Source organism: Cavia porcellus, unplaced genomic scaffold (assembly GCF_034190915.1).
Source record: "Cavia porcellus strain 051 isolate PalLab524CR breed Dunkin Hartley unplaced genomic scaffold, mCavPor4.1 scaffold_5, whole genome shotgun sequence".
NCBI lineage: Eukaryota > Metazoa > Chordata > Mammalia > Rodentia > Caviidae > Cavia > Cavia porcellus.
The window spans coordinates 6,486,908-6,513,497 of NW_026947488.1; the positions used below are offsets into that span (position 1 = coordinate 6,486,908).

Sequence of the window (26,590 nt, forward strand, 5' to 3'; positions counted from 1 at the left end):
CTGAGGACACGGGGCAGGAGGACTCGGCCTCACCCCTGTCTGCTTGCCTGGGGGGGTCTCGGGGGGGACACACACCCTGGTCATCCTTTAACTTGGGGGGCTTGTTGCAAGGACAGGGTCTGCCGTGCTCACGGAAACCCCTCAGTCTCCCTGCCCGCACATCAGGGGGCTCCCGGGAGGTGGGCCGAGGTATCCCACGCTCCCCAGCACCTGCTCAGAAGTGAGTGGGGATTGTGGTCTTTACTCAGGAAACCTCAGATGACCTGGCCTTGGACTCCAGGCTCAGGAACCAGTTTCAGAGCCAGTGGCAAGCAGGGACCCTGGCATCAGCCACACAAATCCTGGTGGGGGGAGGTGGCATCTGGCTGGCCCAGGAGCCCCCACACCTGCCACGGAGCTGCAGCAGGCAGACCTTCACCCACCTGTGGATACATGGCACACTTGCCACCGTCAGGGCAACAGTCGGAGGCCGCTGCGGGTTTGAGTCCCGCCTACCCCTCAGCATCCCCAAGACAGAATGTGGTCACCTCATGGGGTCACAGAAACCTTGGGACTGCTACCCATGAAGGTCACGACAAGGGCCCCTCCCCCAAGTCCCAGCACCCCACCCTTCTGCAAGCCCCCCACACCCAGGGACTAAAATTGGCCACAGTGAACCCAGGCACCCTCGAGGGTGGCTCCCAGACCCTGCTCCCAGGCCACACGGACCCTGGCCTCCCTGACCCCTGACCTCCTGCAGTACACAATGCACTGGGCTGGTTCCCAGCAGCTGGTCTCCATGCAGGACACAGAGAGGCAGTGCCCACACACAGCACAGTACTTGGAGCCCAGAGGGCTGGAAGCGCTGGCCCCATGCTCCTTCTTTGAACCCTCCCCACCCCAAGAACGGGTTCTCTCATCCTCCCTCGCATGGGCCAGGAAGTGAGGGTTAGGGAGGTTAGGTGACTTGCTCATGGTCCCACAGCACTGGAGCAGCTTTCTGAAAACAGAGCTGGACCCTCACCCATCCTCAGGCCCACTGTGGTCTGGTTCCAGCCCCTGTTTGCTGCTATCAGGGCTCAGGGTTTGCCTCTGTGCCTCAGAGCTAACTGCGTGACATGGGGAGTCACCTCACTCCTGAGAACCAGTCTCCTTCCTTGCAGATCGAGGAAGAGCTGGGATGCGGCCCGGATGGAGGAGGAAGAGGCACCTGGTGCCCCAGCAGAACACCAGACCACGAGGGATGCTCAGATGGGGGACCCCTCTCCCTCCCTCCTTCCTCAACTCTGATATGGACCCGGCCTGCTGTAGGCCCAGCGTCAGGGCACCTAGGAGTCACCAGGGGCCAGCCTAGCTCTGGGGTAGGGTGCTTGGGAGCAGGCGGAGGTGGTAAAGTCAGGGTGAGCATTTCCTGAAAACAGATGACCAAGGAAGGAGGCCAAAGCTCACAGAACGCCACTTCTGAGAACAGCACGACCCATGGACCTTGACCTCGGCACCGGGTTCTACCACGCTGGCAGTGTTTACCTTGTGGGCAGGGGAGGGCTGGGCCATGGATGGCTGGGGTAGGTGCCCCAGGACAGAAGGTCAGAGTCAAGACGGCCGAGACCCCCACTGCCCTGGAGTCGGGGACACTGGTCTCCTCCAGGCAGTGCTCTGGCCACCTTGTTCTCAGCGTCCTGCTCCTACGCCATGGCCAAAAGACAGATTGATGATGGCGAAACCCGCAGGCCCCTCTCCTTCTAGGTATTTGTACCTGGACTGTCAACAAGGGTTGACATGCAAGCTGGCGCCCTCGCTAGCAATAAGAACTGCTCCATGGCTCCATCCACAGAGTAGGACTAAGCAACCCCAGTGGGCAGGAAAGGCTGGAGATTCTCAGTACACAAGACGTTCTCTGTAAGTGGAACTACTGGTACTATCACCATGGGTCTTCAGTAGGCATTGCTGACCAGATGGACAGAAGACGGACGGATGGATGGATGGGTGGACGGATAGGTGGGTGTGCAGATGAGCAGATGCTTGGAAAGACAGGAGGAAGTAGTTGGGTAGCTGGAAGGTGGAACTGGACTCATCCACTGCCCATCCATTCTCCATCCATTTGTCCCTCCTTCCACTCAGTATCCTTCCATCCATCCATGCATCCAGCTGTGAGCATGGCCATGCACACCAACCTTGGGGTAGGGCAGTTGGTAGCTGGGGGCTGACCCTGTAAACAGATGGATGGAGAGGTGAATGAAGGGTGGAGGAAATAGGGGCTTAGCGGGGTTGGGCAGTGGGTGGACGGTGGTCAGCTGGACAATTAGATGAATGCACAGACGGAGAGACAGAGGACCAGATGGATGGATGGATGGATTTCTGGGATGCTTTCTTCCCCAAAGTGGCAGATGACAATTGCTTCGGCTCCTGCCAGGTACCACATGTGCGAGCCCAGCCCCAGGGGCCCCAGCTCTGCATCCTTCACAATCCGCTCATTAACAGATGCTGGAGGGTTCACCTATTCAGAGCCCACAGGGCATCAGCGTGACATTTACAGTTTCCTCTCGGCAGCGCCTTGGCCTTTCGGAGAGTGAGGCACAGCTGCTGGCTGGCTCCAGTCCCCTCCAGAGGTGCCTCTGACGCCCTTGTGCAGCCGCAGGCTCAGCTTCCCAGGATTGAGGGTGTGTGCCCCCAAGAGGCAGGGACCCCTCCCCCAGCTGCCTTGCCACGTTCTCTGCATCACCACCAATAATTACCCTAATTACCCTCCAGTGGGGGGCTTAATTTATAATGCAGTGGCAAGAAAGTACTGGAGAAAGAGTTTCCCTGGCAACCAACTTTTTAAACACCAGATTTCTCTGTTTTAAAAGCCACTTCTCATCTCATTTCTACCCTGAAAATTAACTTGAAACTTCAAATGCTGGAGAGCTTAGCCCAACAGCAGGCTGGTACTCTCACCTGAAACCACCACAGGCCTTGATTTCTCCCATCAGAGGCAAGATGCTGGGAAGTTGTTTGGGTCCCTCTGCCCCTTTGGTCCCAAATGGCCAATATGAGATGACCAAAGAGACTTCCTGAGCTCAGGACAGTCAGTCAATTCCCCACAGCCTATTCTCTAGACTCTAAACTCTAGACTTGAGTTTATCAGTGACTACAGTCTCAGCCACGAGCCCTGGACAGGACTAGAGGACAGTGTGGGGGCGAAGGTCCCTATGCCTGGCTTGCAGAGAACAGACCCGATGGCTACTCCAAAGCAAGGGGCATGCAGTTTCAAGGATTCCCCTTGGACAAGTGCACTGTCCTTGGGAGCTTCTCCAACTTCTGCCTCACAGCTGAATCCCTAGCTCAGGTAGAGGGCTTGGGAAGTACTGGTTAGTATCAGGAGGCCATTTCACTTGACCAAATCACACGTCCACCCAATGTCCACCCCCTTGGCCACATGCATTCATCCTCCACGCATTTCAGCCACATTTCCATCCTGAGCCTCAGCCCCACAGCAATATCCATCTGGAGTCCTTGTACTTTGCCCTTTGGATCCTGACTTTCCAAATCTCGTATCACTGAGGAGTTTCCCAGCTCTTCCTTGAGGGAACCCACCAGGCCAGGCCTGCTGTGTCTGATGTAGTAGGTACTTTTGTTCCACAGGAATATGGTGAAAATCAGGCTGGGTCAATTCACAGTGATAAGGTAGAAAACTGATTGAGGATTGAGACAAGATTTACCACTGACTGAAGACGCGGGGGTGAGATGAACGAATGAGTGGAAGCTGATGGAGTTTGGATGAACGTAAAGATAAATGGAGGGTATCGCACGGTTGGAAAAGGAAAAGGGGCTGGCTTGTGGGAGAACGGATGGGTGGATGGGTGGATGGATGGGTGGATGGATGGGTGCATGGATGGATGGATGAGTGGGTCGGTGGATGAATGGGTGAGTAGGTGGGTGGATGGATGGATGAGTGGATGGATGGATGGATGGATGGATGGATGAATGGATGGATGGATGAATGGGTGGATAGATGGATGGATGGATGGATGGATGCATGGGTGCATGGATTCATGGGTGGATGGATGGTTGGGTGGGTGGATGGGTGGATGGATGGTTGAGTGGATGGATGGATGGATGGATGGATGGATGGATGGATGGATGAGTGCACGGATGGGTGGATGGATGGATGAGTGGATGGGTGGATGGATGTGTGGATGGATGGATGCATGGATGGATGGGTGGATGGATGGTTGGGTGGATGGTTGGGTGGGTGGATGGATGTGTGGATGGATGTGTGGATGGATGGGTGGATGGATGGATGAGTAGATGGATGGATGGATGGATGGATGAATGGGTGGATGGATGGTTGAGTGGATGGATGGATGGATGGATGGATGGATGGGTGCATGGATGTGTGGATGGATGGATGCATGGATGGATGGGTGGATGGATGGTTGGGTGGATGGTTGGGTGGGTGGATGGATGTGTGGATGGATGGGTGGATGGATGGATGGGTAGATGAGTAGATGGGTGGATGAATGGGTGGGTGGATGGATGGATGGGTAGATGGATGGATGGGTGGATGGATCGATGGGTGGATGGGTGGATGATGGATGGATGGGTGGGTGGGTAGATGGATGGATGAGTGGATGGGTCAATGGGTGGATGGATGTGTGGATGGGTGGATGATGGTTGGGTGGGTGGATGGGTGGATGGATGGATGGATGAATAGATGGGTGGATGGATGGATGGATGGATGGGTAGATGAGTGGATGGATGGATGGGTAGATGGATGGAGGGATAGATGGAAAAGGCATAATTCAAAGCTTGTCCCAGTGGTCCAGGATAAATTGCAACACTTAGGGATGGAGCTGGGTAGAACTAGGAAGCTGACCACCAGGAGATTCTGAATAGGGTAGAAAACCGATGCAGTTTCACCCACAGGAAATATTGCTCCTGATACCTTGAGGTTTGAAGCTCTTCAGTGACCCTTGGTAAAAGGCCAGAGCCTCCTGTGGGACCAATTCATTAGGAAAGACAGTCTTGATCAGCTCATCTAAGCACTTGGGCATTCTGAGGGCCAGGCAGTGAGGACATTCAATAACTATTCATTGGAAAGTGATGGATTGATCGTGGAGAGCTGCCACTGTGGGGAAGCATCGGCCATCTGGGGACAGCGCTGATGTTTCACTCCTCAGAACACTGCAGCAGGAAAAGTTGCCCCTGATGTTACCCACACTGCTCTCCACAGTGGTACAACTGACACAGGCCCGAGAGGCATCCTCAGGAAGTGTGGCCCTTCACCTCTGACCCAGCTTGCTGCAGGATGTAAAGGCCTGAGGTTGCATCGGGTCAGTGGGAACAACTCAGGTTCTTGCCCAAGTCTTGGGAGGATGCCAGGAGGACCCAGAGGGAGACAGAGTGGGCAGCCCCGTGGAGGAAGAGATGAGCACTTTCACCTCTCTCTAAGTCCCTTCCCCAGCCTGCAAAGCATGTGCAGCTGACTGGGGACAGTTGTGAGGACCCCGGGCAGTTGGCTGGAGGACATGTGTTTTGCACACCTCCAGGGGGCGCCTCGCATATGAGTCATGGAGCAGAGAGACCATTTTCACACCACACCATGCTCAAGGGGGGGATCAAAGCCTTGGATTTCTGAATGATGCACCTAAAACCAGCACAACTTCTCAGCCTGACTGGGTGCTCTGAGCTGTGGCTGAGACCCCCCTCCTCCCATCACACTGCTTCCTGGCCAGGAGACAGGTGGGCCCCACAGTGGGAGCAGGCAGATTCACATCTGCCTTATCTTCAAAGAGCTAAGCTGAGTGTCAGGCACATAATAAGTGCTCGATAAATAACCATTATTAGGGGAGAAGGTGATGGAGGAAATTGGACAGATCAGAATTTAATTCTGCCACGCAGATTTATTGTGCTTCTGAAAGGAGACAGAGGGAGCATCTCGGCTTCCCAATCTCCTGTCTCCTGGGCTGACTTTGCAGCAGTGTCCTCCTGTCCCCTTTGCCTGCAGCCTGTTGAAAAGCAAAACAAAACAAAACAAAACAAAAAGCCAAAGCAGAAGCCAATCTGGCTCGCCCGGCTGGGCGCTCACCCCTCCTGCCCCCTGCCCCCTCCACTTGCAGGTTTCATTTCCCTGGGCCGAGACGCGTCCTGATGATCCGAGTTAATTCAAAATGTAAATCCCTATCAGCTAATAGCTCTGAGCCCTGCTTTACATAACCGGGAGCAGCTGCCACATTAGTCACCGGCCCTGGCTCCCACGTCTCTGTCCTTGATGTTGATGAGGCAGCCTCAGCCGCCGCCTCCGCGGGCCAGACCTGAGTTCACCTCTGAGAGCAGAGCGTGCGATTCTTTAGCAGGACTGTGGGGTGGGTTCAGGTCAACCCCAGGAGCTGGGCAAAGCCCAGGAGGCTTCAGCTGGACTGAACCTATCCCCCAGGGCCAGTCCTGGGCAGCCCAGTATCCTGTGCCTACCACTGAGACCCAGGACCCTCGGTCTGAGCAGAGAATTCTCCATCAAGGCAGGCAGGCTCCAGTTGGTCCGGCAGGTGACAGGATGCCACAGTGTCCCTGGGGCACACACCGTCCCTCTGGGCCACAGGACAGGTTTCTTCACCTGCCTGGAAGATGCTAAGTGCGGGGCTCCTGGAATCCCAGTTAACCTCTTCTTTTCTTTTTTGCAGTGTTGGGGCTGTCCCCAGGGCCTCGAGCAATCCAGTCAAGTGTTTTACCACTAAGCTACTTCCTGCCCCTAAATTCCAGGTCCAGGGGCCCCACCAAAGAGCCATGTGACTCCATCCCCCCAGAGGAAAAGCTCCCCCAGAAGTCAGGGATAGCACTTGTCCAGTGGGGGAAACTGAGGCTCAGAGAGGAAGGGACTGCTCCCAGAACATACCAGAGGACTTAGTGCTAACACTGAGCTCCTCCATTCTCTGCTATGGGGTGGGCAATGGTCCTGCTGTGGCTGGCACCCCTGGGTCCAGGGCTGCACCCTGTGCCTGTCCTCCTGGAATCAGGACCATGACTCAGGGCTGTGACCGACAGCCTAGGAGTGGAGGCTCCTGGCAACCTGCTGACCCAGGGACTTTGGCGGGTTCCGGCCTCTGCCACCTCGGGGTCTCATTCGATCTGTGGTTGGGTGCTTTTTGAGGCTCATGACGACTTCAGCAGGCTCCTTGGTCCAATACTGAAGCCCACTCACCCCTCAGTGCTGAGAAAGTGCACCCCCTTCCACTCTGAATCCCCGACAGGCTCCGGGAGAGGATATCAGGGAACAGAAGCCTTTCTGTCCTCTGCTTCTCCAACTGGTAAACCTGGCCTTCCCAGCCTGGGGCAAGCAGTTGGTTTCTAATCCAAACTAAGTGAACTTTTGCTTATTTTTTTTAAACTTCATGGAGCTGTAATTCACATACTGTAAAATCCACTCATTCAAAAATGCATGATTCACCCAGGCGTGGTGGCTTACGCCTATAACCCCAGCACTTGGGAGGCTGAGGCAGGAAGATCATTGTGAGTTTGGGTCCTGTGGGCCCTGCAAGGTGGGTTTGCAGGAGACCTTAGGAAAACAGGTCCGCGAGCTCCACCCCGTCAGCCCCAGACTCCAGGAACTTTCTGCTCCCTCCTCTGTCCAGCAGCCGCCTTCTCTCTCACTCCTTCCTTGGTCTGCCCTGGCCTAGACTGTCCCCAAAGTTGCCCCTGCAATGTGGAAAGGCCTGGAGCAAAGTCTGCAGGCAGCAGCCGGTCCCTTCTGTCAACAAACTCCCGGGGACAGCTGTGGGCTGGCTTCTCCCCCTGTTTTGTCCGGAAGTAGCATCTACAACGAGTTTAATTATGCAATTAAAGTCATTTTCCCGGGCTGAACAAATATTTACAGCATATTTTGCTGTAAATTGCTTCGCCTAGAGAAGAGTTCCGCCATTCAGGCAGGCAAACACTTGCATTTACATATACCATTACCAGAGGACCAAAGGACCAGGGGACCAGGGGACCAGGGGACCAGAGGCCAAGCGGGGCTGCAGGGACCCAGAGCTGCATGGGCTGAGTGCCCCCATCAATGGCACGACGCTGGCAGGTGCCAGCCAGGCTAATGTGTTGCACCCCTCATCAGAGCTACTGTGGACCAGGTGACATCCACTGCTCCTCGAGGAGGCCCCAAACCCCAACTCTGTGCATCAGAGAATGTCTGAGCTTTATCCCACTGTCCCAAGGCCCGGAAAGCAGAGCAAAGGTGGTGCGTGGTTCCCTGATAATTAGCCTGAGTGGGCTGTGAGCTGGTCACCTGCCTGTCACCCTCCCAATCACCCTAAGGCAGTTTGCATACAGCCCCGTGTCTTGAAGATCCCTTCCTAGGGAGCCTCACTGTATTCCCCCCAGCGCCCTGCATGAGCAGGGGCAAAAAGAAAAAAAAAAAAAAAAACAAACAAATCGTGTAGGCCAAGATTTGGGCAGCTAGAGAAAGTTTGTATGCTTTGTTCTACTGCAGCTGGAATGTCTCCGTCCCATGTCTCCTTTTCTCCCAGCAGGAAAAATGGAGCCAGGGTGGGAGCCCCTCTGTGCAGGAAGGGCTGGGGCCCGTGGGTGGGCTGGGGGTGATACATGGAGGAGGTTAGTGGGGTTCGGGGTGGCTGTCCTCACTAGCTGGGTGGGTCCTCCAGCTCCACCATGCAAACTCTCAGGCTCAGCTGGTGGAGGGGCGCTGCTCTTGGGTCTGATTGGCCTCGTGTTCACACCAGGCCTGCGCTGAATGAGCCTGCGGGGCAAGGCACAAGGGCTGAGCACAGGGACAATGTGGACAGTGCAGCCTCGTCCCCTTCCCAGCCAGGCTCCAGCTGTCCAGAAGGATTCTGGACCCAGAGGAGACTGTTTCATTATACACTTTTGAGAGTTTCTTCCTACACAGAGACGCACCAGTGTCCACTACACTTTCATTATCTACCTGCCCAGTGACGGTAGGTGGCAAATATTGTGTGACAATAATCCTCTCGAACGGAGTCATCTGAAATGGCGTCCAGGTGTCCATCCTGGGGGAGCCGGAGTTTCTCCAGGTGAGTAGCTGCTGCCAAGCATTTAGCTTTGGTCCTAATTTTTGGCTGTGATCAACGACTTCATAATGAACACTTTTACTATGAAATCTTTTTGGCTGCACCTGTTTTTCTCTTAGGACGCATTTCTGGGAGGTAGAAAGACAGGACAGGAGCTCAGGACCTTTTGCTGGAATCTTCAGAAGGAGAAAGCTGGCTGAGAGGTGGGGGTTACTGTGCCAGGGGAAAAGGTCCTCCGTGTTCCCGGGAGACACTGCTCCCCTCCTGTTCCTCCTCCTCCTCCTGATCCTCTTCCTCCTTCTCCTGAAATCCAGAGTAGCCATAGGGTCAGAGGTGTAAGTCAGAGCCGGTCACCACGCCTGCCACAGGTCGTGTCCCTGACGCTGCTCCAACACAGCCACCAGCTAGAGTAAAACCGAAGCGGGGAGCACTGCCCTCCTGGGGTCCCCTCTGTGTGCCAAACCCTCTTGCAGCAAGCATCTCAGCTGATCTTTTCAATGCCCCCTGCCCAGGAAGGTACAAATAGTCTTGTGCCCATTTTACAGCTGAGGAAACAGAGGTTTTTGTGCAATCGCCTAAGGGCGGGTTGTGACTCCCATGGAGCTGGGCTATTTCACTGCTTTCTCCCGGGACCCCCAGAGTGTTACTGTCCCTAAGGCAGAGGGGTCTGCAGACCAAGGGCAGGGATAGGGGCCCGGTGTATCCCAGGTTTCCAGGGTCAGTCTCCCCAGGCAAGGGGGGAGCGGGGAGGCAGGCGGCCAGCCCGTGCTGGTTGGTGGCTCACCTGGGCCATTACTTCCACAGCTGAGGAGACCAGGGCTGCCCATCAGGGAAGGCTACAGGCTCTTGGTTTTAGCACCGCATCTGTGCTGTGTGACACCCACAGGGTACATCTGAGGCCCGGGGATCTGTGTCAGGCCTAGGCCAACAGAGAGGGAGAGGAGAGAGAGGACCAGCATCCCATCAGTGCTGACGGGGTCCTGCCGCACCCTCGCCAGGTTCCCGTGCGGCCCTGGCAACTCCTGGAGCTCGGGGCAGCAGAAGGGGACAACCCCGGGCCGGTTCTCAGGCCCTTTGCCTTGTGCAGTTGGCTGGGTAGGGACAGAGGACTCCGGGATGACCTTCACACTCCCCACCTCCCGTGACAGCCACGCGTCCTCTCAGCCCCCTGCCTGTGGCCGCCTCAGGGGCAACCCAGGGCCGTAAAAACTGAGGTCTCCCTTTCCTGGTGATTATACCCACAAGTGCCAGCACAGAAACCAAGACTTAGAGCAAAACCTCAAGCATCATGGTTGGGGGAAACTGAGTCATGGGCCACGGCAAGTTGGTGAGTCCTCTGAGCCCCCGAGAACTCTCCCTGTCTTGGTGTCACCTCCCCCAGGTTTCCAGGGCCCGGTGGCCACATGGCCACACACCAAGCTGCTGGACTGGAGGCCAGTGCAGTGGAGGTACAGGAGGACGCTGTGTTTGCAGAAGATCCAGAGGCCTCGGGACCCAGGGCACATTTCAACCGATCACAACCCGGCAGCCTCTTTGGGGGCCCAAGGAACAACCACAAGGGTGCCAGGGAGCGGACAGATAGAGGCCCGGGGCCTGCCCCAGCGTTGGGGGAACAACTCTCTGTCTCTTCCACTGTGTGGTTTTGGAGTCAGAGAAGAGGTCAGGAAGTGAAAGGCGTTCGCAGGCCACTGGCCTAGATTAACAGGGCAGGTAACACCGAAGTCCTCTCGGCCGTGCTGGTCTAAGGCTAAGTCAGTCCTGAGGAGCTGCGTCTGATGCTCCACCTCTAGGGGTCGCTGGCTACTTCCCCTGCCTCTGTTTCCCCACCTGTAAAGCTGAAGTGATCTTGGCTTCACAGTCCATGTGGGAAAGCAAACCAAAGAAGACAGAGGGACAGAGGAAACCTCAAGTGGCCGGGGAGGGCGGGGAGCCTTAGCACACGTGGAAGCAGGTTGCTTGCTGGGGTGTGGCGGAGGGCGAGGCTAATTTGCAGCTGGGCCCAGAAGGGAAAAACAGCTGGAGGGAGTAGCATTTATCTGTAGAACTAGGAGCCATAGGCAGGCTATGGTTTGTTTGGACTCTTCTGGAACACCCAATAAATCCAGGGAGCAGAGGAGCCCTGGCAGGGCTCAGGGTGGCCTGGGCCAGCTCACACTCCCTCCCCGCTCAGGCCCGCCAGCTCAGCGCCGGGCAGGAGCTCTGTGGGCACTGGTGCTGCGGAGGCCTGGTCTTCCTTTAAAGCTGGGCACGGTGGCCTCCACCTCTGATCCCAGCCCTGAGGGAGGCCGAAGCAGGAAGAGCACAAGTCCCGCTGGGCAGCGCACAACTGAGCGAGACCCTGTCTCAAAATAGAAAGTAAACAGAGGCCGGGGGTGCAAAGGACCTGGGTGCAGTCACCAGCACTGAATAAACAAAAGCACCAGCAAAATAAATTAAAACAAAATGCTTTTCTAGCCCAGTATTTTATTGATGACAGATAAAAACAGGGGTACCAAAAGAAAAAGTGTTAAAAAGCAAGGTCTGTGACACTGCCCACAGTGCAATTTGTGGGGAAGGCAGAGCCCCCAGACCCAAATTTTTATTAAACACACACACACACACACACACACACGCATGCACGCACGCACACACGCACCCCTTTAAAGGTCCCCAGTCCAGCTGGCTAAGCCCTGCAGCTCAGAGGCTGTAGATATGTTGCTAAAGGGTGACCACTAGTGGTGGCCAGCAAATTCAGCAATTTCAGGTTGTCTAAGCGAGCTCTCTGCGGCTGCATCAGGGAAAATCAAGCAAACCAAACCCACCTCTTTTCTATAAAAGTTTATTTTGCAATCCCCCCCTCCAAGAAATGCTAAAGGAAACAAATCGCAGTTATGTAAATGTCAGAAAAGGATGGTATACAAAAATAATTTAAACACACATTTTAGTAACAAAGCAACATCTCTTTCTAGTGACTAGTGGGTAATAATCTTGCCCAAGATCTTTCCAAAGGTATTAAATATCTTTTAGACAACCATGCCTACAGATACGGACACACACACACATACACACATATGTACAGCTCAAGTATTGTGTCTGTGCAATGTAGCTACCTGATACAGCTAAAGTGAAAATCTGGGACACCACATGCCTGAGTAATCTGAAACGGAACATGCCCTGCCTGTGAAGTTTGGAGCCTTGCAAAGAATTCCCCTCCCCAGCCACTACTCACTAGCTTATTCTCTGCGGTTCTGATCAGTTAAGATGCCTCTCAATGCTGTGGTCACTACATTACAGCTGCTGTGGATTCGGGAAGACTTGCTTTCTCTTGCTGTGAGTGCACCCCACAGATGGAAAAGGGGTGCTTCTAAAGGGGGATCCCTCGGCCTCTGACTACATCTGGCTGATTCTTTGCTTCAGAGCAAGGAGCTCCCTTTCGATCTCGTAGGGGAGGTCAGCGTTGACTTGCTCTCCCAGGTATTTCTCGATGTCTTCCACCTCCTTCTCCCAGAACTCTTTGGAGAGGCTGAAGAGCTCCTTCATGTCGATGTGCCCCAGGCCTTTCAGGTTCAGGGCGTCCTCCTTGGGGATGTAGCCAATGGGCGTGAGCTGGGCACTGTCTTCGCCGTTGATGCGGTTGAACATCCATTCCAGCACCCTGGAGTTCTCCCCAAAGCCTGGCCAGAGGAATTTGCCTTCTTTGTCCTTCCGGAACCAGTTGACATGGAAGATCTTAGGCAGCTTGGCTGCTGGGCGGTGAGCCATGCTCAGCCAGTGGGCCAGGTATCTGCCGAAGTTGTAGCCAAAGAAGGGTCGCATGGCAAAGGGGTCGTGCATGATGACCTTGCCTGTTAAACAGAGGAGGGTCGTGGGTAAATGACAGGCCGAAGGGCAGTGACCGTCATTCTCTGTCTCTGTCTCTCTCTGTCTCTCTCTCTGTCTCTCTCTGTCTCTGTGTCTCTCTCTCTCTCTCTCTCTCTCTCTCTCTCTCTACCTGTCTGTCTCTCTCTCCAAAATCAGGTCCTGACTGATTTACCTTTGTGCTCTGCCGCTGCAGTGGCCTCTGATCTCATGGCTGCTCCAACAAATACTCCGTGCTGCCAGTTGAGGGCTTCGTAGACAAGAGGGACACCTTTCATAAGAAAAAAAGAGACAGAGAGAGAGAGAGAGAGAGAGATGGCCCTTAAAGATCGTGACATTTGGACTTTAGGACCAGGGGTATTTTTCACATACATTTTTAAAAATGCAGCTAATTTTGTATTTGCAAAGCTGGCCTGCAGAAAATGCAAGTCTCACACCCTCCAGGCCACAAAGCAAACGGTAAAACTGGACCAAGCTATTTTAGGCCAGAGATCCAGCAAGGTTCTAGGTGACCAGAAAGGTTGGTTCTGTGTTTGAGTTTGCTAGTTGTCCTGGATTTGGGGTAGGGAGGTCTTTGGCCAAGGCCAGATGGCTGCCAGCTCTCCACTCCCCAGCCCTAATGGGAGCCAGCCTCACCGGCAGGTCTGCGGCCTCCGAAGATGATGCCCTCGATGGGTACGCCTTCCGGAGACTGCCAGGCAGGGTCAATGATGGGACACTGGCTCGCGGGCGTGCAGAACCGAGAGTTGGGGTGGGCACAAGGTTCCCCTAAGGCACAGGAGGGAGAGGCCCCTTAGCGTCCGACCCCAGCAGGCGGCACCTAGAGCTCGGAGCCCGTGGCCTCCGGAGGGGGCTCACCATCCTGTGGGTGCCACTCTTTGTTCTTCCAGGAAGTGATGGTGACGCCCGAGGCCAGCGGCTCATCGATGCCTTCCCAGTACACGCCGCCGTCGCTGGTCTCGGCCACGTTGGTGAAGATGGTGTTCTGTCGGATGGTCCTGATGGCGTTGGGGTTCGTCTTCACTGAGGTCCCGGGAGCGACACCAAAGAAGCCATTTTCTGGGTTGATGGCCCTTAAGTTACCTGGAAAGTTGTAAACCAAAGCATGTCACAGGTTCTTGGATCTTGTTGAGCTAATTTGGGGACCAAATCCTCCAATCCTTTTTCCCCACCTGGACTATCTATCTTATCTTTCATTTTATTTTATTTATTTTGTCTGCTTATCTTTTATATTTTGTCCAGCATCACATTCCACATTGAGACTGTTTACAATGCATTCTTCTTCTTCGATCTCAATATCAACACAGCCCACTTCCATACAGATAAATGCTACTGAGGAATGCATATGTCCCCTGAGTGCATATGTCTCAGGTTTGCACTCTGAATTAAACACCCACCACCACCAGGCTTTAGAACGCAGCTTTCAGGCAGGCGTTTGTGGAAATTAACACCCTTCTAACACTAACATCTAACTGTTAACAGCCCAGCATGAGCACGGGAAGAGGCACCTTGGTCATCGAATTTCATCCAAGCTATGTCGTCCCCCACGCACTCTATCTTCCAGCCCGGGAGTGTGGGGTTCATCATGGCCAGGTTGGTCTTCCCGCAGGCACTGGGGAAGGCCGCCGCTAGGTATTTCTTCTCGCCCAAGGGGTTGGTGATGCCCAGGATCTGCGGGAACAAGGTTTCTGATTAGAGTGTCTCTGCCCTAGAGGTCTAGGAGTGTGGTGGAACTCCAAAAAGGCAGGTCTGTTTCTCTGGGCCTCAGGACAAACCAGTTCAAAGAACAAAGATTCTCTCTAGTCCCCACTGTGTTTGGGGCCCCCGAGAAGGGCCATGCGCTGCAGCCTTTATCGCTATTCATGGAATGGCCCAGTCTACCCAAGAACCAAAGCCCAAAGGGAACTGTCACGGGGTTCCTTGATGCCACCCGCCCCCCTCCAGCGTGCACTCTGGGGTGCCCCATATGGTACCAGCATGTGCTCTGCCAGCCACCCCTCCTCCTTGGCCAGCCGGCTGGCTATCCTGAGGGCAAAGCACTTCTTCCCAAGCAGCGAGTTCCCCCCGTAGCCGCTCCCGAAGGACACGATCTCCCTGCGGTCGGGCAGATGGGCGATGAACGTCAGCTCCGGGTTGCAGGGCCAGTTGTTGATCAGAGGCTCTGTAAACGGGGTGCAGGCCAGGTTAGTAAGCCATGTGTGTCCCTGCTTAGAGGGTGACACCCACAAATAGCCCCCCCGCAGACACACGCACATCTAGAAGTCTTTATTAGCTCTCAAGTTTACAATAACTGACTTACTTTTTAAAGGCAAAGGACAGCCCACGGAATGGAGACACTTGATAAACTCCCCATCACCCAGGGCCTGCAGGACAGCGGTGCCCATGCGGGTCATGATCCGCATGCTGGCCACCACGTAGGGTGAGTCGGTCAGCTCGACACCGATCTTGCAGAGTGGGGAGCCCAGGGGCCCCATGCTGAATGGGATGACATACATGGTGCGACCTGCAGGGACAGAGCGGCGGGAGAAGCTGAGAAATGACCTTGGCTCACACAGGCAACCACCGAGGTTCGCACTGGGGACTCCCTGTCACGTCCCCGGTACTCTGTGGGCCCCCCGACCCCAGTGTAAGAGTCCACTGGAAAGTGAACACGTTGCCAAAGTCGAGGAGTTTTCGTATATGTGCAGCTCTTTCCGCCAAGCTACTTAAAATCCACACACAGAAATCATTTCAGTGCTCGCATAAGAGTCCGTAAAACGAGAACAGAAGTGTGCATGGAGATGACAGACACCTGAGGTCACAGCTTGCACTGCTGCTCCGATTCCCTCTAGGATAGACATGGAGGGGCAGGTTCGCTGTCATGTCACCCCGAGAAGTGACCCCCACTCACCTTTCATGCACCCCGGGAACCTGGCATTGAACGCTTTCTCAAAGTCCTCTTCTGACATCCAGCGACCCAGCTGGCTGGGGCCGGTTTTGGGGATGGGTACTGTGTCTCTTTGCTCCTGGGTGATGATCACGGTCTTGCTTTCTATCCTGGCCACATCCCTGGGGTCAGTGAGAGCCAACCAACTGCAAAAACCACATTCAGCCGGGCGTCATGAGGAACGGACCACTCTCCTTGTCATCAGGCCCTTCCTGTGCCCGGCAGGCGGCACTGCCACAGTGCAAATAGCCAAACCAGCTGGGCCAGCACCAGGGAGTCACCAAACCCGAGCAGCCCCCGAGCACAGGGACTGCCCTTCCTTTTTATCAGGAATCAACTTTGCAAAGAGTTTCTGTAGGCGCATCCCGTTGATAGTACGGGCAACTCTGTGAACGTTGTGGCGTCTTTGTGGTTTTCAAACAGCTTGTGTCCCCATCACCCCTCCACCAACACCCAGGAACCGGGTGCGGGCGCCGTGGAACTCACCAATTATCATACTTGTCCAGCTTCCTGATGACGCCGTCCTCCTGCATGCGGGCCAGCAGCCGCCCGTTCTCCGCCTCCGAGCCATCGCAGATGTGGATGTGGTCGGGCTCACACAGCTGCGTGCTGCTCTCCACGAACTCCCTCACTGCCCGAGGCAGGCTGTCCAGGCTGCCGTGGGTGACTTTGGAGGAGAGGTCCTGGCCGTTGTGCAGCTGCGGAGGCATTTCTGCAGGTGTGTAAGAAAGGCTCCGAGTGCCGAGCTCACCTGAAGCAGAAACCACAAGCTTCCTGAACGAAACTGCCCAGGGACAGTGCCCTGGACTGCCCCGGCCAGGTGCTTATCTGCTCTAAGGGAGAATACAGTGAGTTCTCACGGCTGCTGGAATTGTTACAGCTGTGAATGAAAGGGTTCGACCCACCTCTCTTCCCGTTGGGTGATCCCAGAGGGCTTCCCCGTCTTCCCGCCGGCAAGGGGTGTTCCCAGTGGGAAGGCCACGCTGGGTGGCAGAGCCTCCGGCTTTAAATACCGTGGAGGAGGATGGCCCTGCCCTCTGCTGCCCTGGGAGGCCTGGCTCTGACGTCGGGGGCAGGTCGCTGGACCACGGCCACCGTCAATTATGTTTTGGACCAATTCACCACAATAAACTCCGGGGAGATAAATCATTGAACCGATAGTTGTTAATGAATGTCGGGTGGCCACCGGCCCAAGAACAGCCAGAGTGAGTCCTTACACAACTTTTGATTGACTAAACTTTGACCCCGTTTGCTGCTGATGCAAAACATATCCCTTGCCTTGATGGGCAGGTAGGTCAAGGGCAAGGTTGGCCAGGGCACACTCTGGACTTCAGATGTTGTTGGCAGCACATTTTGTGTGCCAACCACATTGTTGAGCAAAACACAACAGCTGTGAGATGTCAAAGTTCATGAGAAGAATACACCCTTCCCGGGCTAATGTGCAACTTATCGGCAAAGATCTATGACCTCTGAGTGAATTGGTGCTAATAAGCTTATGAAGGCCTGTCCTGTAGCCTGCCAGAGATAAATTCCAGGAGGGAAGGGGCTCTGCCTGTTACTCTCATGCTCACGTCTGTCGTGTCTGGAACGCAGCGGGCTCTGAACGCCCGTGTACCAAACTGTGTGCAAAAAGGGCTATATCAGCTCCCTCAGCTGAGGGAATGGCTCTGACAGGGAAACTGAGGCAAGGGGCCCAGGTGGGAGGTGGGAGGCAGAGGAGGATGAACACAAGCCAGCCGGGGCTGGAGCACGACATCATCTCTTGTGAGGTGCCATTACCTCTTCTGGAATCTTCTCTATATTTGTCCAAGAAGCTCTGAACTAAGTACAGACACTTCTGCAACTGACTGGACGGTTTTCGCTTCCCTTGCAAGTCTGAGAAACTGGGGTGTGGAGGGGGCTTGGCAGTTTTACTAGATTACACTTAAGCAATGAGACCTTTATGACAGTTGTAAAGAATTTGCTTTGCAAACTGCCAGAGTTTCAAGTCAATGTAATGACTCTCGAGGCTGCGCACTGGGCTTTGGAGGACACTGGGTGAGATGTCAGGGGCAGGAGCCAGCTCCAGGCCCCCAGCGCCCGGGGCCCGCCTGACAGTTCCTGGGAGCCCCTTTCTCCAAAAGGGAAGAGTGGGGTTTGCCCTTCCCACCCTGGGCTGCAGGACGAGCTGGTGAGCTCATTCCTTGATTGTGTTTACAAACAGATGGCAAATTCAAGGTGCTGTGAGTGGTCACCTCCCATCAGGAGCACTTACAGGACTAACCTCTGGGCCTGCCAGCATCTGTTCCTCTGCCAACGCTCCTTATCAACCTGTTGCTGAGGTGCTTTGTTCTGGTTTTCATTCACCCAATTGGGTCTTTCAGTGTAAATTCAATGGAAGGTGCTTTGTTTGTTTGGTTTGAGGTTATTTCTCCTCAAGTCGCTGGAATTCCTTATTGGTGCCCCCCCCCCCCGCCTGCCATATGTGAGTTCTCTGAGTCTTCCCAGCATCTGACACTGCGAACCCAGCCATTGAAAGCCAACCCACAGCTACGGACAGCTGCTCACCTCGCCCGACTGGCAGAGTCGGATTTTGCTGATGAAACTCCAGGAAGCTCATTTGCTCCTCGGAAGAGCACATAGGTTGGAAATCAAAGTGAGAAGCGGAACTTGGCTGGAGTTTCCAGGGCGCCACATAAATTCAAGGCGTTTATGTTGTGAGTCTGGGGAAAGAGAAAAGTTTTGTTCAGTTAAAATGTAAGAACAGCGCGTTCCCACCGACCTCCTCCCCACTGGTAATTACCTACACTTACGGAGGCGGAGGACAGACAGCGCGATTCCCGAGACAGCCCTCTTCCAGACATGAGAAAGCAACAGAGAGCTGCAAAGTGCAGTGTTCTGGAAGAATCCAGAGATGCCAAGACACGGGAAGTGGGGTTTTGAGGCCAAAGTGTGGACAAAGTGTCCTTACCCCTCAGTGATGTCCCTGGAGCCACTTTCCCTGTTCTGGGGGCCCCCTTTCCCCGGGACCTCATGGTACAGCATACCCACCGGGTGTTGGGAGGCCTCGCAGCCTTCCTGCTTGATCTGACTCAGCTTAGTGGTAAGAAAGTCCCTGAGTGAAGTCCTCTCGGTGATTTCAAGCTCACGGAAGAACAAGACTCTGTCCTGCTGGGCGAGGAGCATCCCCAGGGCCCCTGGTCAACCCCAAGGGGATGTTCAGGCCGGATCAGGATGGCTGGGCTCCCACTACGTGTCAGTTTCCCCTGTGATGTCTGGAGACCTCCAGGCTTTCTCCATGGCAACTTGGGCCTGTGCCTTCTTCAGCTCCAATGGTGTTCTTTATAAAATATAAAAATTTAAACCAAGACACAAAACCACTTTGGGGAAGAAGAATCACCACCACGCTGGGGGTGGTGGCACACGCCTATAAGCCCAGCACTCAGGAGACTGAGGCAGGAGGACTGCTGTGAGTGTAAGATCAGCCTGACCTGCACAGTGAAACCATCTCAGACAGACCAAGGAAGAGACGCCAGCATTAGAAAGATAGTTTTAAAACAAACGCTGTCTTTTTTTCTACACTTCTGTCCATTAGCTACCATCTCGCTTACCACAGCCACACCACTTGTATCCTCCACGCAAGGTACACAGGCAGGTTCCAAAACAGTGGTGTTTTGATTTGCTAAAATCTCATTTTTCTCTAGGAATTTTCAGCATAAACTTTTATTTAATGTCTGCTGGGCCTCTGACACTGGGGATGAATTTTTTTATAACAGTGGGCTTTCTCTGCATCCCCGAAATGGAATGCACTACAGGATTTCCTCTGACATAAGGACCTTTCTTACCTTTCTTCAAGGCTCAAGGAAGGAAGGCTCAAGGAAATAAGGCTCAAGGAAGGAATCACACACAGTCACTCAGCAAACTTGAGCAACTACTCTGACCATTGTGCAGGCATTTCTCCAGAGATGTCCCCAAATTGTGTGCTGTGACCCCCTCTCCTATATATCATGTCCTCCAGCGTACACTGGACACGTACTGCCGGCTCATTCATTTTGCCCTGAGCTCTGATTGTATGCAGTTCCCTGCACCCTGGGGTGTAGAGTACTGAGCCACATTTTCCTCGAGGGCTTAGGCCAAGTGGGGTAGACACTAAGATGCTAGCATATGCAATGCACTGTTGGGTCCCCGTGATGGGGTTCAGATGCTGTATTTTGTGGTCTAGACTCTGATCAGTATGGCTGACAGATGCTGGCTGGGTGCTCTGAGGTCAGCGAGAGCCTTCCAGACTCTCTGTGCATGTGGCCGCTGCAGCCAAGGAAGCGAAGGGAATGTCAAAGCCAGGCCCGGAGCCCCGAGCAGGGCCCCGCCAGGCCACTGCTCCAGCCTGCTGAGCGCCTGGGAGAGAGGAGGCAGCTGCCTGCCTCCCGAGAGGGGCCTGGCTGTCACCTGTCCAGCCTGCAACTGATGGTTTCTCCAAACAGAGTGTCCTAGGGGCCTGGCAGAGCGGGTGAGTGAGCCTGGAGGAGCCTCTAGGGCACTTGTGGGGGATGCAGGTGTCGGGAACTGTGGGGCGGCACGGTGGAGGATTCTGGCATCAGTCTGGTGTTCCCTAGCTGCTGGAGGTCACATAAAAACCGACCTTCCAGAGATGTCCAGCATTAAGGCCTGGGGGCCACCACAATCCAAGCAGCCAGGTCTCCTCGCCCATGGTGATTCTGATTTCACCACGGAGGCTTTCATGTAGATCTTTGTACAAGGAATTTCACAGGCAGAAAACACTGGGATCGACCCACCATGTCCAAGGCTTTCCCAGCTGAATGCAGACACTGGTCACCATTGTCACCAAGCGGGGTCTCCCCAATGTGAGCCCACCATCCCCCCACCTCAGCCACGCCACAGTGGGACACTGGCGGAAGGGGGTGGGGGGTGCCTCAGCACAGGAACCTCAGTTCATGGAAAAAGCATGACTCAATCCCGTAAAGAGAAAGAGCAACGGTGATTTTCCAGAAGATGACCAGAAACAAACAATGCAAATCCTCCGTCCCAGAGCCAAAGGTATTTGTGCAAGTCAAGCCTGGGTCTCGAGGTCCAGGACCTCCTCACTGGGCACCTGGCTGACCTCACAGTAGCAGTTTCCATCCTTAAACCTAAGCTACAGCACCGTCACCTGGGCAGTCCAGGTCACCCACCCTGCTGCGTGTGTCAGGGACAAATATTGATGTGTTCTGTTTGTGGGCGATGGCGGCGTTTCTTCTGTGGAGGTGAATGAGCTGAGTCCCTGCTCGGGTGCCAGAGAATTACATAACGGCAGAGTCCTTCACCAATTATAGCAGCGCGGCTTAGCAGGTTGGGGGTCCCTCTGGGGATAAGGAAGGGTGGCCGGATAACACTGCAAACCCCAGCAACTTGTGCACCTCAAAATGGCTCGCCGTCCTGGGTCCTGTGAATTTCGGCTGAGTCTTTCTCATTTTTAAAGATTACACAGTCTAGTTTTTAGGGGTTGTTTTGTTTTGTTTTTTGAAAATGTGAAAATGCATGAGGGGAGCAGCGTGTTGGGGGTGGTATATACACAGCCCACCATTGGGTGAAAGAGGGGTCTCCAAACCCACTCAGCCCTGGGCACAGTTCCCTCCGCCTCTGGGCGCAGCCTGGAATGTCTTAAAACAGTCACAGCTCCAAAGTGCTAAGATTTTCCTCCTCCTTCTTTTCTTTCCTTCCTTCCTTGCTTTTCTTGTCCTCTCTGTGGCCTGGGATGGGGCCCAGGGCTTTTGTACCACGTCATCTCCTTATTCCTGTCTCTGTTTTTTGGTTTTGAGAGAGTTGGTGAGTTCCTCCAAAGTCACCAGCTGCACAGGCTGGGCTCAAACTTGTGATTCTCCTGCCTCAGCCTCCCAGGATGCTGGGATTACAGGTTGTGCCACTGAATTTTGTTTGTATATTTTTCCACAATGAAGAAATAAGCAGGATCTGAAGGTGAACCACTTTGCCTGAGGGCATGTTAATCAGCATGGCTTTGCCACAGAGGTGTCTAGGAGACACATTAGAGCCGAGTTGTTTGTATCCAGCAGCGAGAGCCTTTGGGGCCAGCTGTGGCCATCTCCGTCTCTGACCCCTGGGGAACAGTGATCCGTCTGTTGCTCTGGTGATATCTCTGCCAGGCTCACAGCAGGATGACAGGGCTCCGGCCATGAGAAACAGTGCAGGTTTGAGAGCTGGGCGGTACGGGGACCTCACCCTCCAGGCCTCGGAGCCGCTTCCGCACAATGCTTAGTTTGCATTTGAGGGGTCGTGGCATGAGGCCATGACGGGGGAATCGCTCTCAAAGTCGGGACAAGCGGACATGAGAACTGCTTGCCTTCCACCCGACCCTCATCTGGAACTCTTACGGCCAGAGGTCACCCCGCTCCTTGCCATTCTAGGTGTTGCATGGAGACCCCATATCCAGAACCCACATGCAGTGCGACCCAGGAGATCGGGGCGGGTCCTCTCCGGGCTTCCCAGGCCCCTGCCCAGCCCACTGTACTCGGTGCAGGGTGCGGACAGGTCAGCTCAGCGCTGAGGCCCTTTCCACTCTCGAGGTCTGTCTCTGTTGCCGTGCCCATTCCCAGCCATGGAGTCCAGAGCCCACAGACAGGGACTGTCCTTTGTCCTCCTTCCTCTCTCCAGCTTGGGGTGTTTGGCGACAGTGTATGTCGCCTTTCATGGCGACTCAGGGGTCTTAGTTTCAATGCTCACTGTGTTGATTAAGATGGACCCCCAAGGAATCTTCCAGGTAACACAGGTACACAGCTATGCTCCCAGTTACACGAAACGAAATTGAGAGCTCACATTTGTCTCGCTGGTGTTTTACAATTGTGCCTTTTCCTGTCAGTTTGCGTGTTGTAGACAGAATGTACCCAGATTCCCACCCAGCTCCGCATTTATTCCAAGCCTCAGTTTTGCACGTGGTTTTCCATGCAGAGGCTTCTGGCTCCGTGACACAGCTCCACACAGCTTTTATAACTCAGGGCCATTCATGTGCCACTCGGGCAAGTGGACAGAGGCCTCCCCAGGGACTCTGCCCATACCTGGGGGGCCTCGGGCACCTCCCTCCCTCTCTCAGTTTCCAATCGAGGGAGCCCATTCAGACTCAAATCGCCCTTGAGTTCAGGTGCTACAGAATAAGCAAGTCCGTCTCCTGAGAATCTGCATTAAAGAAAGCGCGAACGAATGTGTCACTGAACATTGTCACAAACACTCATGGAAAAGCCACAGCTGCACAGGAAGAGCCCAGGCGAGAAGAATGAATGCAGAATCAGCACAAAAACAACCCCGTGCGCTAGTCCTGCCTCGAGAAGATGCATCCGCTCTGCAGCACAGTTAACACCATTGCAAGTGACGATAATTGCTTGGGAACCAAACACGCCCCTTCCCCGCAGCTCCCTGGAAACTGGAAATTTCCCACTTTCCCATAACACTGCCACTCAGAACAAAAAAGAAAATGTCTTTTCTGATCCACGCCAAGGATGATTCCTGACACTCATGTTGTCAACCCAGGGTGGGATCTGGCCAGCAAGCCAGGGTAGGGACAAGGGACTGGGGCGCTGGCCTCAGCTATCGCTAACTGGAAAGATTTCCAAGTTGCGATGTTGTGGAAATCAAGCCTGGCGCGGAAGCAGTCTGGGTTCATGCATCCAGGAAATCCTTCTGAAGAGCAACCTCGGAGTCCAGGGAAGGAAGAGCCCCACCGATAGACCCCTCCTCGGACCAGCCTGCGCTGCTTTGAAGGGGCAGCCACGCGAGGCTGATGGTGACGGAGGAAAGCAATTTTCGTTTTGTGTTTTGAATATTTATAAAGAAAACTTGAGCAGGTGGGAATTGTTGAGCAGGCAGGAGCACGAAATCACAGCCAACCCAAGGAGGGAGGGCTCGGCTTCTTACTAGGTTAGTGTTTCAGACAAGAAAAGGGGACATAAAGGTTAGGGCATCTGTGCATCTTCAGATGTGATAAATTCTGTGCATTTAACTCTACCAGGTTGAATTCTGCCTTACAATTTTGCACTGAGAGCTGGAGGAGACTTCGTAAGCTTTCTTTCCCCTCGCCTGGCCACGGCTCGGTGCTGGAAGAAGAAACTCTCCTCCCTGCCTTCACCTCCAGCCTCGGTCAGGCCGCCTCGGCTTCCTCATCTGTGAAGTCAGAATAACCTAGCACCGGCTTCCGAGGGGTAGTTAGCTATGAGGCTGCGATGTGGTAACCCAACCCAACACGCTTAAAATAGTGCCACGCATAACGGATCGAAGGCTTATCAATGCTAGAGGGGAAAGGAAGCACACACGCGGTCTTTTACGGACACAACTTGTTTATCGGTTCAGCCCGCAGCTTCCACAAGGTGCGAGGTATGGGAAGCAGAAGAGCCTGGGCTCTAAGGGCCGGATCCTCGCCCCTTTGCACATTCTCCTCACCCCACACTGTGCCGGGCACACAGGGGATGCTTTGGCAAACATCTCACACAGATTCCACCGGGAAGGCCAGCTCTCCCTGTGCAAGACACACAGGGCAAGCGTGCTGTCGAGGCCACAAATGCACCCCATCAGGGAACCCCTGAACACAGAGGAGTGGCAGCCTTCTCTGGAGCTTGTTTAACAATCTCTGCACGCTCTCCTGGCCAGTCCTCCCTCTCTTGTTTCCTTATGTCAGATGCCTGCTATTCTATGGGTGGACCAAGTGGCCCATTTTTCCCTCGTGACAAAGGGTCCTGCTCAGCAGCTTCCCAGGGCACAGACTACCTGACAAAGTCTCGGCCACCAAGCAGGCATCTTTCAAAGCTGCGGTGTTCACTTTTCTGGAAGTCCCATGGTGCACTGCCATAATTGTGAGCACCAAGGGCACAAGACATAGGTGCAGTCAGTAACATAGGAGTGCTGAGTAGCCCAGGTCATTTTAAAAAGTTCTCTGAGCTACGGATGGACAGGCTCCTGTGAGCAGACCTCGGGCACCTGTTGTGAATATTGGTAAACACTACCGGGGAGAGAGTCATCCTGACAGCTTTGACGAAAGGATGGACCCATTTTCCACGTGGCCCAACTCAGTCCCGTCGCAAGCTACTGAAAATTCCCTTTTCTCGTTTGTCCTTTGCTAAGTGCTGAGGCACAGACCAAAAAAAAAAAAAAAAACCATTCCCAAGCCAGGTCCTAATTTTTATTAATAATATCTTCACTCTATCCATCACTGCTAACTAGCAGGAACATTTGAAGAAATTAATTCAAACCCGGCAAGAGGAGACGTGGCAGTACATCACACGGCCCTCTCCAGTGAATTCTGCGGCTCTGGCTGCCTTTGTGACGCAAGTTGGCTGGCTCGACTGTCCCCAGCAGAGGACAGCCTGCCCTTCAGAGGAGCCACAGACAGGACAAGGGGCAGGGTTAGCGAAGGCCCCTGAGCTGTTTCCGGATAGCCCACCGTGTCTTCCAGGAGTGTTGGGATGGCTGCAGCCCTCTGACAAGGAGGGTGTAAGCAGTGGTCTCCAAGGACACGAAGGTCAGGTCCTGCTCCAGGAGCTGCCTGAGCAAGTCAGGCATCTACCTTTGTGGTCCAGGATAGCGAGGCAGCCGTGCTAGAGGCAAAGAGGATGGAACCACAGGGCTGGAGCAGGCGCGCAAGGCCTCCAGCTTGTCTCATCCCAGGGCTGTAATCCCTGAGGCCCACTACCTCTCTCCAACCAGGAGTGCTGCCGTCCAGAGGGGTCACTGGGCTCCTGCTTATTTCCCTTTGGCAAAATGCAGCATCCTGGGTAAAAGTTTAAGGAGTAAACTAGCACCCCTGCACATGGAGACATCTTTTTTTAAAAAGACAACACGACCAGCCACAAAACACAGAGGCACTGGGTTTGCAGTGAGCTGCCTTGTGTGATAAAGGAAAATCTTCCCGTGCTTTGGATCCAGACATGTGCTGTAAATCCGTGCCGTCCATGGTATAGTGGGTACCCTTGTAGTCAGGCATTTCTGCACACATTTGGAAGATGTGACGGTTATTTAACAGTCTTTGAAAAAATCTCTAAGTTCTTTGTTTCTTCTTTTTGTTATGCAATAATGACACCTATTTATGGCCTGGGTTTTTTTCTTGCAGGTGAAAATCCTAGGTGTCCTGTGTGGGCTTTACCACCTCCGCTGGGAAAGAGAAAGACAGAGAGAGAACAAAACTAAATAATTGCTTGCAAAAGTCGACCACATATCAGGCGCTTCTGTGAATATTTAATGGTAAAATTCTTTGGGAAAAAACTTCTTGGACTTTCTTTGTTGTACTTTTAACAATTGAGTGTGATGCTCACCAGACAGCTTCTCGCAAGTTGTCAAATTGCTTAAATGACAGATGAATACGCCAGGTACATACTGAAAAAAGAGGGCTCTTGCTGCTGCTTTGATGGGCACCATTCGGGCTTCTCAAAATAAAGGTTCTGAGTGCTTTAATTTCACAGCGACTTGTCATCGTTCAGGAGAATTAAAATGCTCTCAACTACTTTGGAGAAGAAGAGAGAAAAAGTTTTGTGCTCCTCTACAAACAGACGAACACTCCACAAGTGACATTTGAAAGGCTCTGCCAGTGGGTGATCACCGCTCAAAATACACTCAGAGAAGCTGTGCTCCCCATTGTTCTTTATGTATCTCATTCCAGGTATTGTCATGTCAGAAAAAAGTTTCATGTGACATGTTGTTCCTAAGAAAATAAAAAGTCGAAGTCAGAGGCGAAGCCTAACTTTGCAGGGCAATGGAGGCCTGCCCGGCTTAGCTCAAAATAAAGGTGGAGGGTGAAGATGGAGACCCAGTCCTCCAGCTGCTGACACTCCAATTCCAGCAAAGAGCTTTGACGTGT

General features: G+C 53.9%; 1 protein-coding gene across 1 annotated transcript; it reads right to left on the reverse strand.

Annotated features, from left to right (window-relative positions):
* Window positions 1–11,442: 11,442 nt before the first annotated feature.
* Pck1 (phosphoenolpyruvate carboxykinase 1) lies at window positions 11,443–16,863 on the reverse strand. Its single transcript, XM_003463639.4, has 10 exons — window positions 16,668–16,863; window positions 16,249–16,513; window positions 15,727–15,908; window positions 15,136–15,339; window positions 14,810–14,997; window positions 14,345–14,507; window positions 13,695–13,919; window positions 13,473–13,604; window positions 13,012–13,107; window positions 11,443–12,823 (listed from the first exon to the last, which is right to left on the reverse strand). The coding sequence occupies exons 2-10, from the start codon at window positions 16,470–16,472 to the stop codon at window positions 12,369–12,371; spliced, it is 1,869 nt and encodes a 622-aa protein (XP_003463687.1). The 5' UTR covers window positions 16,473–16,513; window positions 16,668–16,863; the 3' UTR covers window positions 11,443–12,368.
* Window positions 16,864–26,590: the final 9,727 nt, after the last annotated feature.

Coding starts and splice junctions, on each gene's coding strand:
- Pck1 (XM_003463639.4), bottom strand. CDS start 16,472: ATGCCTCCGCAGCTGCACAACGGCCAGGACCTCTCCTCCAAAGTCACC. Junction 13,605..13,694: donor AGAGTGGCACCCACAGGATG/GTGAGCCCCCTC, acceptor CCTGTGCCTTAG/GGGAACCTTGTGCCCACCCC. Junction 13,108..13,472: donor CGGAGGCCGCAGACCTGCCG/GTGAGGCTGGCT, acceptor TTCTTATGAAAG/GTGTCCCTCTTGTCTACGAA.